The sequence below is a fragment of the Sipha flava genome, unplaced genomic scaffold (assembly GCF_003268045.1).
Source record: "Sipha flava isolate LNK unplaced genomic scaffold, YSA_version1 123_pilon_pilon, whole genome shotgun sequence".
NCBI classification, from domain to species: domain Eukaryota; kingdom Metazoa; phylum Arthropoda; class Insecta; order Hemiptera; family Aphididae; genus Sipha; species Sipha flava.
The window spans coordinates 183,732-196,987 of record NW_020271749.1 but is presented as its reverse complement, the minus strand read 5'-3'; the positions used below and the strand labels follow the sequence as shown (position 1 = coordinate 196,987).

Here is a 13,256-nt window from a genome sequence, read left to right as displayed (position 1 = left end):
GTTGACCTGTTCATATGGAGGCAACAATTGAGTCAAAATACTAAAAATACTATTCCAAAACCGAATTCTGTTCTTGATTCACACTCTCATCGCACCAATCTTCGACCTAACATTAAAATACTTTTACAATTATTCGCCACGTTACCAGTTACCTCTTTCACTCCGGAAAGAACGTTTTCAGCACTTAATCGCTTAAAATTTTTTTTAAGAAGCACCATATCGGAAAACAGACTGAATGGGTTAGCTATGGCTAATATAAATAAAAAAGAACAATTCAATGAAAGTGAAATAATAACTGAATTTGCCAGAAATTCGCCTAAGAGGATGCAGCTGTCAGAGTGAAGCAAGTGACTGAACACTGAAACCAAAATTATTATTATTATTATAAATTATATATTAATAAATATTTTTAAAACTACACTAAAATGCTTGAATTACGTTTAGAAACTTGGTAGTAGATGGTGGGGGGGGGTAAAGGGTAAATTCTCATATCCTCTCTTACCTTACTTATCCAAAAAAGTGGTTAGCCTCCCCATTTAAAAATCCTGGCTACGCCACTGCATTCTTAGATTGGGAAGATATAATAGTAGGCTGGTGAAAGATATTGCTGTAATGTTTTTTTAATATAAAACTAATGTACTATAAGGGTATCAGAAAAAATTTTCTGGGTAAAAGAATTCAGTGGATCAGTTTATATTTTTATCCGTAAGAGATACCTAAATAAGAAGAACTTTTTACTCGTATAACATCTTAAAGTTTTTTTGTTAAATCAAAATTATTTTCTACATTTAATGGAAAAAAACGTATAATATAACAGTTATGATGCTTTCATGCATTTTTTAAGCTTAAGTAGTCGAAATTGTGTAATTATAAACAAAAGAAGATTATAATTAAAAAAAGAGACAAACTAGTGTATGAAGTAAGGACTTATCAGTGGTGGTCAAACGGAGAGGGGGGATGATAGATCCCGCCATGACCTTTTTTTTAAATATTTATATTTCATCCGTATTATACATAATATAATATAGGTTTCATCTATTTTCTATTTAAAAAAATAAATATACTATACTTATTAGTTATTATACAGTCTCTAGGCTGGAATAAAATTAACAGTTCAAACATTAAACACTAAAATATTAATTGAAACAAACTTTTCAGGTTTTTTTCATTTCTTTTATAGTTAAATTATAAGAATGTATGAAATTTAAATTTAGTACTTAATGCTTAACCTAATATATTATACTATTATATGAATTGTGTAATTATATTATTTTAGAGTCGTCTCAATGGTTTAGCCACTATGGCTGTTCATCGTAGGGTTGTCAATACAACTGCAGACGAAGTACTGAACGAATTGGCAAAAAAAAATCAAAAAAATAGATTTAATAATATAAATATCATTAATAATAATTAATAATATCATTAATATAATATAATTTTCAAGTTTTAAAATAAAGATTTTTATACATAGTGTTAGTTAAAAAAATCAGTTACATCCCCCCCCATGACAAAATCATTTGACCGCTATTGGGACTTAGAGCAGTAGTTTGTTAAAAATGTGATAACATTTTATCATTTTAAGACTAAAATTGTAGGTAATACAATTTATTATATTTGAAGAAAAATAAATTAAAATATAAATAATTAGAAGTTCAAGAAATATTTACAAAATTGAAATAATTATACGTTAAGTTTTTATTCAGAATTAAAATATATATATACATATATACTGATAATACATTGATTTTTTCTTGTGATATTTTATTATTCTTTATTTAATTGGGATTGGATAACCTTTAATTATTAAAATTATGTTGTGAATGATCAATCAGCGAGCAGTAATCGAAACAAAATAATGTTAACTAGAGTCCGGATTTTAATCTCTCAAACAACATAGACGAAGTCTCTAAAATATTACCATAAGTACCCTAAAAAATAACCCATACAACTATTTTTATTAAATTTATTGTATTTTTAAGTAGCTAATTTAAAATTTACAAAAAAAAATTGAAATTTGAAAAAATTGACTTGATGTTAATTAAAATATATACACATCAAGAAAATAAATAAATAAATTAAATTTAGATAATATTAAAAATTAATTACTCTAGGTATCATTTCACGGTAGGTAGCATACTACAAAGTAGCGGTAGGTAGCGTATTAGACAAGTACTAAAAAGTTTTTTTTGAATAAAGTACACCAAACAACTATCAATTGTAAACATCCGTAATAACCCTGAAGTACTTATATAACACTGTGCAACAGGAGCGTACCTAGAAATTTTTTATGGAGGGGTCCATCATTTTTATTTTATTTGTTCTCTAATTATAATTATAGTTTAACTCAATACCAACAAATTACTGTTACCTAATATATAACAGTATGGTTTATACATGATGAGTATATTATATAATCTATTAAACTTTGTATATTGAGATAATGGGAAATTAAAATACACTACATACTATTATTATACTATTTACTATTAAATCGTTGAGTATGTAGAAATTTCAATGAGGGGGGTGGTCCGGACCCGACCTTAGATAAGTTCTTGTTGTGCAACATATTATTCAAAACAAACTTTAATTTTTAGAATAATCGATCTAACTTATTCGTAAATACAGTTGTTTTAACAAATATACTTTAAATTTATTCAATATTTATACTTAGCCGTTAGCTTGCTAAACTAATGAAAATTATATGCAAATATTAATAAATATTGACAATTTGATTGTTTTTAGATATTTATTAAATATACCTACAATTATTAAATAATATTATTTTTGAACAAAAAACTTGAGCTATTCAGTTTTCTTTATATGAATAATTAACAAATTGTATACGTACGAAAAGGTTTGTAGATAATTTAATACAAAAATTTAATATTAATCAAAATTAAAATTGACAGTTTAATAAACATAGTAAGTATTCAATATTTTGTGTTGCATAAAGTTAGATATGTTTCAAGAAAATAAAATGCACATAATTATTGCAGGATAATTAAAATATAAGAAAAACAACTTAATATTTATTTTATACTAAGTAAACTGTTACCAAAAGGGATCAAGTTTGAATATGTCTCGGCAGTGGTATCGAATCCTATGCTTAAGTCAGGTCTCGGCGTGACCACATTTTTAAAATTAGACGGGGAATCAGAGAGGCCGATCTATGGTTTGTACTTAACAATATTCTGATCAGGGCTTATTTTAACGTGCATTTAAACACATTTTGCGTAACTCTAAATGAAAAATGCGCAGTTGTAAATAATTTATAAATAAAATTTCTCACAATAATAAATTGTAGTTATCGACTTCATGGCCGAGTGCAGGTAGAGGGTCCGCCTATCATCAGATTAAGCTTAAGCACGACTGTGTTATTATTATTTTATTATCACAATATTATTGCACGACCGCAGCGGGGCTTACAATCCTACACAGGGAGTACATTTTTAAGAGTATGGGGTGGGGGTTGAGTTTTAAGTTTTGTGTAATTCTAAAAAAACCTTAAAATAAGCCCTGATTTTGACCTCGCTGTTATTCTCGAGAGGAATGCGAGACGGATACCGTCGGATCGGTATGCGAATGAACGGAACGGAAATTTTTAAATGTGAATTACTTAAATTAAAACACATAATAAAATATTTTGCGGAACCGTACGGTGTCTGCCAATACGTGTCTGATTAATATGTATCATACTTAATTACTTGCTTGATACTTGTAATTTGAGAACACAAATAATTTTTCTATGCAAAGTAAAAATGTAGGCTTGTAGCCGCTGGGGTGGTCGAGTCTGTTATATTTTTATTTGGCCTAAAAAAAAATTTAAGAGTTCGGCGCTACTGTGTCTACTGTGACCGGTTAATAAGCATAATTGTATGCATGATATCACAGAATAACATTTTTTGATGATATTGTAGGCACGATTTAAGATATCTTTAATCGTGATTGTAGGAAATATACCATACATATGATCACAACATTTATCCCTTTATCAGTAAAATGCCAACTATCATTTTTTTATTTTTTTAAATTATGTATATTTTAAAATATTGGGCTTAACATTTTAATTAATTAGTTGTTAATTCTATCTAGTCTAGAAGTTTAATATTTATATATATGTAATTTCCATTGTTAATTGTTATTTTGTTTTGTTATTGTTGTTTTATACTATTTTATTTAATAGTTTTTAATAAGTTCTATATTTACAATTTAATCAATGGTATGAAAATTACCTCAATTGAAGAATAAAGAATAATACATTTTTTTTAATTATTGTTTTCTCCTGTTTTGTTTATAAAAAAAAACTATTCATATAATTTTATTTTTTTTGTTTTATTTGTTTTATCTATAAAACATAATAATTTTTGTTCAACTATGAACTACTTAAATTAACATAAAATAACTTTAATAAATACAATGCAACAAAATAATTTTTCCAATCAAATGAATCAAAGTTGTCCACCACGTTTTCAACATTCAACAACACCAACTATTGTTGACCGCATTGTTTTTCCCCAAATGATTAATGATGTCAGGTAATAATTAATTTTTAAATACCTACAAATGTCTGTTTTTGCACTTAATTTACAAATTAAATATTTGAACTATTTATTCTAGGTATCAATCAAGTAACATATTTGATCCTAGACATTTAGATCTACAAAACGCATTGAAATTAGACTCCCATTTTAATGGTAATGTAGATTTTTTTAAACATCATGACAAGAATGAGTTTTATGACAACTATAGATATGTGGAAACACAAATACCATTGAAACCAAATTCTTATAAAAATTCTGGTCGCTCACAGGTTATTGAAGTCAAAAATAAAATATCAGTCGATGTTTCTACTATGACTGACCCTCTTACAATAGAAGAACAAGAAAGGCTTGGCCAGTGGGAGGGCTTTGCTGCTGTTCAATCTGGCAACAAAGTTGCTGAATACCTAACTAGCCTGAGAGAATTTCTTAAGGTAGTATAAAATATATATTTAGAATTATTGTGGTTATTGTTGGGTGGTCGAAACACTAATTATAACTTTTTGATTTTATAGCTGTCTCCTCCACAAAAAGGAAAGAGAAGACAAGGATTAGGTGATGTTCGAATAGTTACATCTCCTGATGGTTCTAGGTTATATTGCTGTTCTGAATGTTTAATGGCATACACTGATAAAACTGTTTTGGAACATCACCTAGCCAATCATAAGGTAAAAACTTGAGTATTTACATACTATTTTATTGTGTTTTAATAAATATTTAAAGTTTAGGTAGAACGTAGATTTATATGTATGGAATGTGGTGCTGGTTTAAAACGAAAAGAGCACTTAGATAGACATCAATTAAGTCATAGCGATCATAGACCATATACATGTGCTGCATGTCCCAAAACTTTTAAGCGTAATGAACATTTGGCTCGACATTATATTGTGCATTCAGGAGAAAAAACACATGTTTGTGTAGAGTGTGGAAAAGCATTTTATCGTCGTGATCATTTACAAAAACATGTTCAGGGTCATATTACCAAAAGACTCAAAGCAGTAATCAAAGCTGCTGTTTAATCAAAACAATATTCAGTTTAAGCTCATGTAATTATAGTGCCTTGTTTATAAATCTAATCTTTATTTTTTCAAACATTACTCAGAAAATATGTTAGTGAAACATTTAAATTCAGTTAACAAATAGTTTTATTTTATAATCAATGAGTTGTTTAATTTATAGTTTAAAATAAAAAATCTCTTCTTGGTATAAATAATTATTATTTACAGTTATTAACATATCGATAGTCAAAAGGCCAAGTATCGTAACCCACAAAAACATAATTTTACAATAGACACTTTAAATGTTTTATTTTCCTACATAATCATTTTTTACCGTACTAAATAATTATTTATTTTTTCTGTGATACCTGAGAATCAGTTTTTTTAAGAATTGAAAGTTTATAGTACTTATTTGTATAGTTAATTTAGTTTTATTTATGACCTAGTCAAGGGTTACAGCGTTTGACTACATAATATTTATGATTGCTTTATTAATAGTATAGCTTTGCATTAGGGTTACTGCATTTGACATTGCTACATTTTGGTTACAGTACGTAATAGTTATTTAAATTTAGATCAAATCTTATTGTTTCGTAAAAATGTTTGCGATATATATTTTTAAAATAATAAACTAGTGGATAAAGTAAATTAAAATGTAATAATAATATTATTTTAATACGGCTATTCAATATGCAAAATCATCAACTAAAGAATAAAACTAATCCCGAAAAGCTTGCAAACATTGATAACTTCATTTAAAATTTGCCACTAATTTTTTAATTGTCACACTACTGCAGAGCCAATAAAACTGCCCGTAAATATTTGTTACCAGAAATGAAAAATCTTACGTAAAAATTAAGTTTTTATTAATATTATAATTTATAATATTACATATTTGTGTTTAATTATTCAATAATTTCATAATAACAATATGTTATTGGTGTACCTATTTCATATACGAACAAATTTTGAATATTAATTGATTAACATTTTAGGTTTCAGCATGTGGGTTACAATGTAGCATAATGAAGAAAAAAGTCTCAAGGCTTACGTTTTCTTATTATAACATTTTTATGTGGCTTACAGCATTAGTCACTATTTACTATATTTTACAAATTTTTTACAAGGTTAAAATAAATGATAAATATTAAAATTATAGTAGTTAAATAATATGGTGGGTTACGACCATTGGTTAATCACAAGAAAATTATATGAAGTTTAATAGTTCATGATAATCCCATTTTCGACCAATGTAAGGATTACGACAATTGGCTTTTGACCATTGATATGTTTACTTCAGAAAAAATTTAAATGTATAACTATTTATAAAATATGATCTACTTAAAATACTTTACTATAATAGGAATATATTATATTCCTAGAAAAAATAAAGAAAATATTTATAATTCAAAATCATTGAAGTGATACTTGAAATTATTGATAAATATTTTTACTGTTTTAAATATTATGCAATTTTAATGATATATCTGAGAAAAATTGTCTATTAGTATGTGATTATTAATTCCATTTACAAAGTAAAAGAGTCTGTTAAAATAAGAGATAAGTCAAGTTTTCATTAAGATTAGAATAATTTCCTAGTTTGTTATAAAAGTTATTTTAGATTGTATAGTCATTATTTTAAATTTTATACCTACTATTTTAATGTTCCTAATTGTTATTTATTAATTTGTTTTTGTTTGATTTAAAATAAGTGCTATCCTCAAATCAAAAAGTATAGTGTAGAAGGTTAAATACATTTGTTGAAGTTTAGTAATGTTATGTTTAGTATTTATATAATTGAAATGTAGTTTTATTAGTTGAGCTGTTCTGTGCTTCCATATTTTAGCCATGTCTCAAAACAAGTTTACATGACATAATGAAACATCTAACCTACTATACATTAACTACACTTGTTATTAATTTGATTTTAAAGAAATAATTGTGTAATTGTTTTAAGATAAAATCATTTATTTGGTCATTTTTAATTTTGAATAACTAATTTAATATTTTAAGCTGGAGTTTCGGTATATAGTTTAATATTTGTTAAAATGAATAACCTTATGAAAATAGGATAATCAATTCATTTCAATTGAAGCCTTAATTACTATTTAGTTTTGTTATGTCAAAATATATAACAGTATTAAATAAGTATTTATAATTATAACATTTTTTATGAAATCAAATTTATTTAATAATTATGTAATAATATATTAGTTACCATATTATATATAGTTACTTTTAGTAAAACTATTGAGTAATTTTATTATATTGTATTATTTATTGTATAAATGTATTGAGTTAATGAATAAAAAAAAAAAAAAATGTTATTATTTGGTTAAATTATTATGTAGTAAAGTTCACCTTTAGACTTGTGTACACAGTAGTAATATTAGTTGTATATCTTGCACTCGTAAGGTATTATTATAGTATACCATCTACCAATGGTGTCTTTTCAAATTTTTTATGGAGAGGTTTAATGGTTTTTTAAAAAAAAAAGTGATTATATAATAAAATAAAGAGTTATTTACAACCACAGGATATAAATTAATATTTTTTCTCTGAACCTTTGTAGTAAGTCATTAATTACTTTGCACCCTTTTATTCTACTGTGAGGGTGGGTAGAACAGAACTTCTACAAAAATATGCTACTGCGATTTACTATATAGCACAACTATTATGTTATTGCATTATGTATTCCAATAAATTATAAAAGATAAAAAAGAAACAAATTCACAATGAGTATATTACAAGGTTTTTAATCAACCAAATTGTTTTTATGATTTTTTTAATAATAAATTGTATACAGAATTTCTTCTAAAATTATCTTTGATTTTTTTTGCTGATAACTTGTTACTATTTTCTACAGGTTTTCTTTGGTAAGCATTATCTTCTAAAATTTTTCTTCTTGGTATATGTCTTAAAGCATTAATCCAATTATTATCTATTTTTAAATCTGCCATAATCATAATCATCTAGAAAAAATAAAAAATATTTAATAAACAAAATAAAAATTATTTATGGCTGTTAATAATGTAGAACACTTAAGTACATATCAAGTATAAAAATATGTGTTAAAGAAAAATCATTAATACAACAAACATAATATAATAATCAAATACATTTCAAAGGTTAGGTTTTGATATAGTATATTTTCACTCAAAATAAAATCAATTGATTATAAAACAAGTCTAATATAAATGTAATTGATTAAACTATTTCAAAATGTTCTTCATATATTTAAAAATATAATTTTCAAAGTATAGTGAAAGTTGTGGACAAATAAGTCTTAATATCAGATACATCATTGTTTAATACAGGCTCTCTGGCAAAAACAAATAACAATTTAAAATGGTGCAATAATTTATGTAAATAGTATGGTACAATATGTATTAAAACAAAAAATTGTACTACTTAAATGAAATAATGTAAACAATTAAAAAAAAAATTGGGATTATTTGAGTAGATATAATTTATAAAACCAAAAAAAATGTTTCAATAAAGTTTCAAATAAAATAAAATAAAGTAAAAAATTACAAATATTTTTTATAATTTATTATACACTATATTAAAGAAGCCAATTAAATTGACCTACTTGATTAATTGTTAAATTTTTAGTCCCTTGTTTCCAATCCAAATATATATCGAGGGGCAACTTTGCCATTCTTATCTTCTCTCTTTTAGCTTTGGCTAATGATAATGGTTCAACTTTCATTTTATCAACCATTGCACCTTAAGACATAAATACAATTTATATAATGTAATTAAATTTACCTGATAATATTATTCAACTGAAATAAATTTTACCAATAATATAAACATCATCATGGTTGTATTCTTTAAGCAGTTCGTTACAATGTGGAGTCAAGTAAACAAGCTTTTCTTTTGGATAGAGTTCTAAGTAACTTTTTTCAGTATAATTAAGTGGAAATGTTGGTTCATCAATAGTTGGTATTGTTTTGGCTAATCTTTTGAATGTTGTACCTTCTCTATTAACATTACAAAATACAACATTAAAAGGGTCCTTATGGAAACGATTATAAGACCACATTAACAATAACTGTTTTGCACAATTAGTTTGTTCTTTTAAAGACATGTGCCCATCATAACTGCAGTCAATAATAATGTCTTGCCCATACAACATAGCTTCGCATAAGCGATAATTATAAAGAGAATTCATTTGTTTTTCATAAATTCTGTGAAACATACTATTTCTCAGTAATCCGTATTCAATGTGATCATTCACAGGTAGATTTTCATATCGTTCTAAGCGTTTAGCTCGTTCTTCTAGTTTGCGAACATAGCGATTTTCTTTTTTTTTTTCGATTAAAAATAAATACCTCAGATGTTTCATACGTGATGATCGAGTGTTTAACTGTAATAAATTTTTCCATTGATCTACTTTAAGATTACTTGGTATTTGTTCACCGCTCTCATAAAGTAAATCAATTTCAAGTATTAATCGCTTTAATTTAGTTAGTGTTTCTTCATCACTTCCAGCAATAGATTCATAATCAATATTTTCAAAAATTTTAGTAGGACTTGATTCGTGATTTAAAGTATCTGAAGATCTCTCAGATTGAACACAGTAATAACGACTAAAAATAAGAATTTGTGAATTCAATTTTAATGAATTCGAGTTTTGATATATTTCAGTCGATCTTTTAGAACAGAATCCTAACTGACTAACTATTTTGTGTGCACGTAGAGCACATCTAGATAAAAACATTTTGAAATTTTTAATAGTTAATGAGAATACATTTATTAATAATAATGAAGATGAAATAAAGTATTAATTTAGAGACTTAAATTTAAATAAAATTCGAAATATTGTAACCTCGAAAACGAACGAAAACTACCAATAGAGCTTTGTTGGATGATAAAAAATAGTTTGTGTTATTCTGTGGTATTATCATAGATGGCTTATTATCTGAAGATAAGATGATAGAACAATATCTCCACAAAAATAATCACGTTTAAATAATTTTATGGGGATGATTCGTGATAATAAATTAAAAATTAATTTAACTCAATGCCTGACTTGCCAATTTCTATTGGTTATTAATTTAACGTTTCATTAATTTAATTTATATCTTATAATTTTTGTACTCTTTGATTTTTGATCTCATACAATCAATAAGATAGCAAATCGTTGTTAAAAAAATTAATCAAATAATAAGTATAATGTCCGAAATTCATGACCCAGACTTGCAAGCAAAATCTAGACGTGGTACGTTTACTATGAAAGAGAAATAATTTTTTACAATTAGGAAAATACTTATTGTTTTTTGTTTTAATTATAATACTACTAGCTACTGGAATATTATCAGAAAATCTTCATTTTGTTGCCAATGAACCATCTCTTGCATTCTATCGACTACAAGAACATGTAAGAAAATCTGTACCACCTATGATAGAAAAACGAGTTCAAGTTCAAAAACTTCATAAAGATTTACAAGGTCATAACTATGATGTAGAATATGCAATAGGGTATTAATAATTTTTTTTATAAAGTATTAATATAATTTTAAACCTTAATATTTAATCATTGTAAAATAGGGCTGTTCATTCAATTGAAAATTGTGAAGAACCATTAAATAATATTCAAGAACTACTTAAAAATGCTTTATTTCTTAGTCAACAAATTAAATATGAGCACACTAGACGGTAATTTATGTTACTGTACAATTAATGTGCATTTTAAAATGTATGTAGTTCTTTAAAAATTAAATGCTTGCACTTATTGAAACTTGTTTTAAGTTAAGTATACTTGTGGTTTAGATATTTTTATATATTTTTCAAAAATTAAGGTACTTAAAAGTTACAGGGGGGTGACTAATTTATTTTTGCACTTAGTACAGGATTAAAAAATTTAAGCTTTTAAATGGATTTAATTTCTGTCTATGGAATTTATTTTGAATAATTAACATTTTTTAAACCTAATTCATAGAATTTTTTTAATTTTTCAGACAGCACACAGATAGGAAACTATTTGGAAATAATACAGTTATAAAATATTTACTAAGGAAACCTTACATTTTTATTTTACTAGACTATCAGTCGGAATTTATTTCAGACACTTTATTTTTTCTATTCGACTAATATTTTATTTGATATTTATAATGATTGAACATTCTGATTCTAGATCAATTTATATTTACTATTTTTCTATCTTAATAGCTTGAACCTACGCTTTAGTATTGCCCATAGAAATGTTTATCATATATTATTACTGTTTGAAATACTTTATTACAAATTTTAATAGGTACTTTTTTTAAAATAATTATTTTTGCATGGCAAAATGTGCTCGTTTATATTTAAATTTTATTTTGTGTATTTCAATTTGTGGTATTCTATGTATTCTAAATTATGTAGATCAAAAACTTCTCAAACAAACAGTGATGCATCATTCAACTTTATTAAAAATGTACCAGTATGATTGCTTTTGTAGTATGCGCTTACAGTAGATTTTTCTGGTAAGAAATTTGTAGTTAAATGTTATTATTTAATTATGAGCTAATTGTTGAAACTTATACAATTTTTAATTTTTACATTGTAAAATTATTATTGTTGTTTTAGTGGAAGATCAAAAAAAGATTCAATGTATAAACGTCTATCTGCTCATTTAACTACCACTTTAGATCTACCTGAATTGCCAGAAGCTATCAGAGATACAGCTAATAAAGTGGAGTCCATGGTGAACAGTGCACGGCATTCTAATATATATTAATACATTTATAAGAGCCAGATTAATTTAACATTTTTCAATGGAATGCAAATTAAACCTATAATTTATATTTAACAGATAAATATTGATAAATAATAAAATGTTGATTTATAGCATTAAGGAAAATGGGATATTAATGTATACTGTTACTTTTTATAATTAATGTTTCTAAATAAGAGGAGTATTGTGTTGTTTCTACTATTCAAATGCCTTTATAGTCTTATTTAAAAACAAATATTCATACGTGAATATCAGAAAAAAAGTTTGATTTTTTTTTTTTTTTATCCAATTGTATGTTCTAATGCAGTGGTTCTCAACTGGTGTGCCGCGAAAAATGTCTGATATAAAAATATTGAATGTTTACAAAAAAATTCAGAATGTTTCTTTACAATTAATTTATCTGTACAGATAAATCATACATGTGTAGATTAAAATTATTTAGTTTTAGAACTGTACAGTTTTTCGGAAATAAATTGAAAATACCGATTGATAAAACTGGATATCTTAGCGTGTAGCCAGTTTTTAGTGTCAAGTACATGAGTGTGCCGCTAAAACTTGTGATGTATTATAGTGTTCCATGAACAAAAAAAGGTTGAGAACCACTGTTTTAATGTATTAAAAAAATACATTAATTAATTATAATGTTACTATATCAATAAAATGGCTATATACTATTTGTGTGGTAAAGATAATAGATAATTATAATTTAAAACAAATAATTTGAATTATTCTTGGAATATAACAGTAAAATTAACAGATTATAGTTGTTACTATTACTTTATAGATTTGATTTATATTTTTTAAAGTGGTGAATTCCTAATAATTATACTAAACAGTAGAAAATAACAATATAATTGTTATTTTTAGTTTCTGTAATATCAGAAGTATTCTCTGGATTTTCTCAGAATGTGGGATGAAACTGTTGTTTATAGATTAAGAAGATATAAGATATGTAAAATTTTTTTTTTTTAAAAATATCTAAAATAATAGTAAAAA

General features: G+C 25.2%; 3 protein-coding genes across 4 annotated transcripts; 2 read left to right on the top strand and 1 right to left on the bottom strand.

Moving 5' to 3' along the window:
- Positions 1-4,364: 4,364 nt before the first annotated feature.
- LOC112694133 (zinc finger protein 436-like) lies at positions 4,365-5,681 on the top strand. Its single transcript, XM_025569517.1, has 4 exons — positions 4,365-4,535; positions 4,618-4,972; positions 5,054-5,206; positions 5,267-5,681. The coding sequence occupies exons 1-4, from the start codon at positions 4,417-4,419 to the stop codon at positions 5,555-5,557; spliced, it is 918 nt and encodes a 305-aa protein (XP_025425302.1). The 5' UTR covers positions 4,365-4,416; the 3' UTR covers positions 5,558-5,681.
- A 2,623-nt stretch (positions 5,682-8,304) lies between these two features.
- LOC112694129 (mitochondrial ribonuclease P protein 1 homolog) lies at positions 8,305-10,405 on the bottom strand. The gene is made up of 3 exons (XM_025569512.1): positions 9,341-10,405; positions 9,129-9,265; positions 8,305-8,508 (listed from the first exon to the last, which is right to left on the bottom strand). The coding sequence occupies exons 1-3, from the start codon at positions 10,260-10,262 to the stop codon at positions 8,311-8,313; spliced, it is 1,257 nt and encodes a 418-aa protein (XP_025425297.1). The 5' UTR covers positions 10,263-10,405; the 3' UTR covers positions 8,305-8,310.
- Positions 10,406-10,514: 109 nt separating this feature from the next.
- LOC112694135 (BLOC-1-related complex subunit 8 homolog) lies at positions 10,515-12,557 on the top strand. Of its 2 annotated transcripts, XM_025569521.1 has the most exons (5): positions 10,517-10,763; positions 10,846-11,023; positions 11,093-11,200; positions 11,909-12,009; positions 12,113-12,204. In XM_025569521.1, the coding sequence occupies exons 1-4, from the start codon at positions 10,718-10,720 to the stop codon at positions 11,970-11,972; spliced, it is 396 nt and encodes a 131-aa protein (XP_025425306.1). In that variant the 5' UTR covers positions 10,517-10,717; the 3' UTR covers positions 11,973-12,009; positions 12,113-12,204. The 2 variants fall into 2 exon arrangements, with proteins under 2 accessions (XP_025425305.1, XP_025425306.1); XM_025569520.1 differs by lacking the exon at positions 11,909-12,009 and having other exon boundaries at positions 10,515-10,763; positions 12,113-12,557.
- Positions 12,558-13,256: the final 699 nt, after the last annotated feature.

Bases quoted from the DNA above. Each gene is read 5' to 3' on its own strand.
- LOC112694133 (XM_025569517.1), top strand. From the start codon at position 4,417: ATGCAACAAAATAATTTTTCCAATCAAATGAATCAAAGTTGTCCACCA. The intron at 4,536-4,617 runs GTAATAATTAAT...TATTTATTCTAG, and splicing joins CAAATGATTAATGATGTCAG to GTATCAATCAAGTAACATAT. The intron at 4,973-5,053 runs GTAGTATAAAAT...TTGATTTTATAG, and splicing joins GCCTGAGAGAATTTCTTAAG to CTGTCTCCTCCACAAAAAGG.
- LOC112694129 (XM_025569512.1), bottom strand. From the start codon at position 10,262: ATGTTTTTATCTAGATGTGCTCTACGTGCACACAAAATAGTTAGTCAG. The intron at 9,266-9,340 runs GTAAAATTTATT...TTATGTCTTAAG, and splicing joins TGATGATGTTTATATTATTG to GTGCAATGGTTGATAAAATG. The intron at 8,509-9,128 runs GTAGGTCAATTT...TATTTTTTCTAG, and splicing joins AAAATTTAACAATTAATCAA to ATGATTATGATTATGGCAGA.
- LOC112694135 (XM_025569520.1), top strand. From the start codon at position 10,718: ATGTCCGAAATTCATGACCCAGACTTGCAAGCAAAATCTAGACGTG. The intron at 11,024-11,092 runs GTATTAATAATT...ATTGTAAAATAG, and splicing joins GATGTAGAATATGCAATAGG to GGCTGTTCATTCAATTGAAA. The intron at 11,201-12,112 runs GTAATTTATGTT...TTGTTGTTTTAG, and splicing joins AAATATGAGCACACTAGACG to TGGAAGATCAAAAAAAGATT.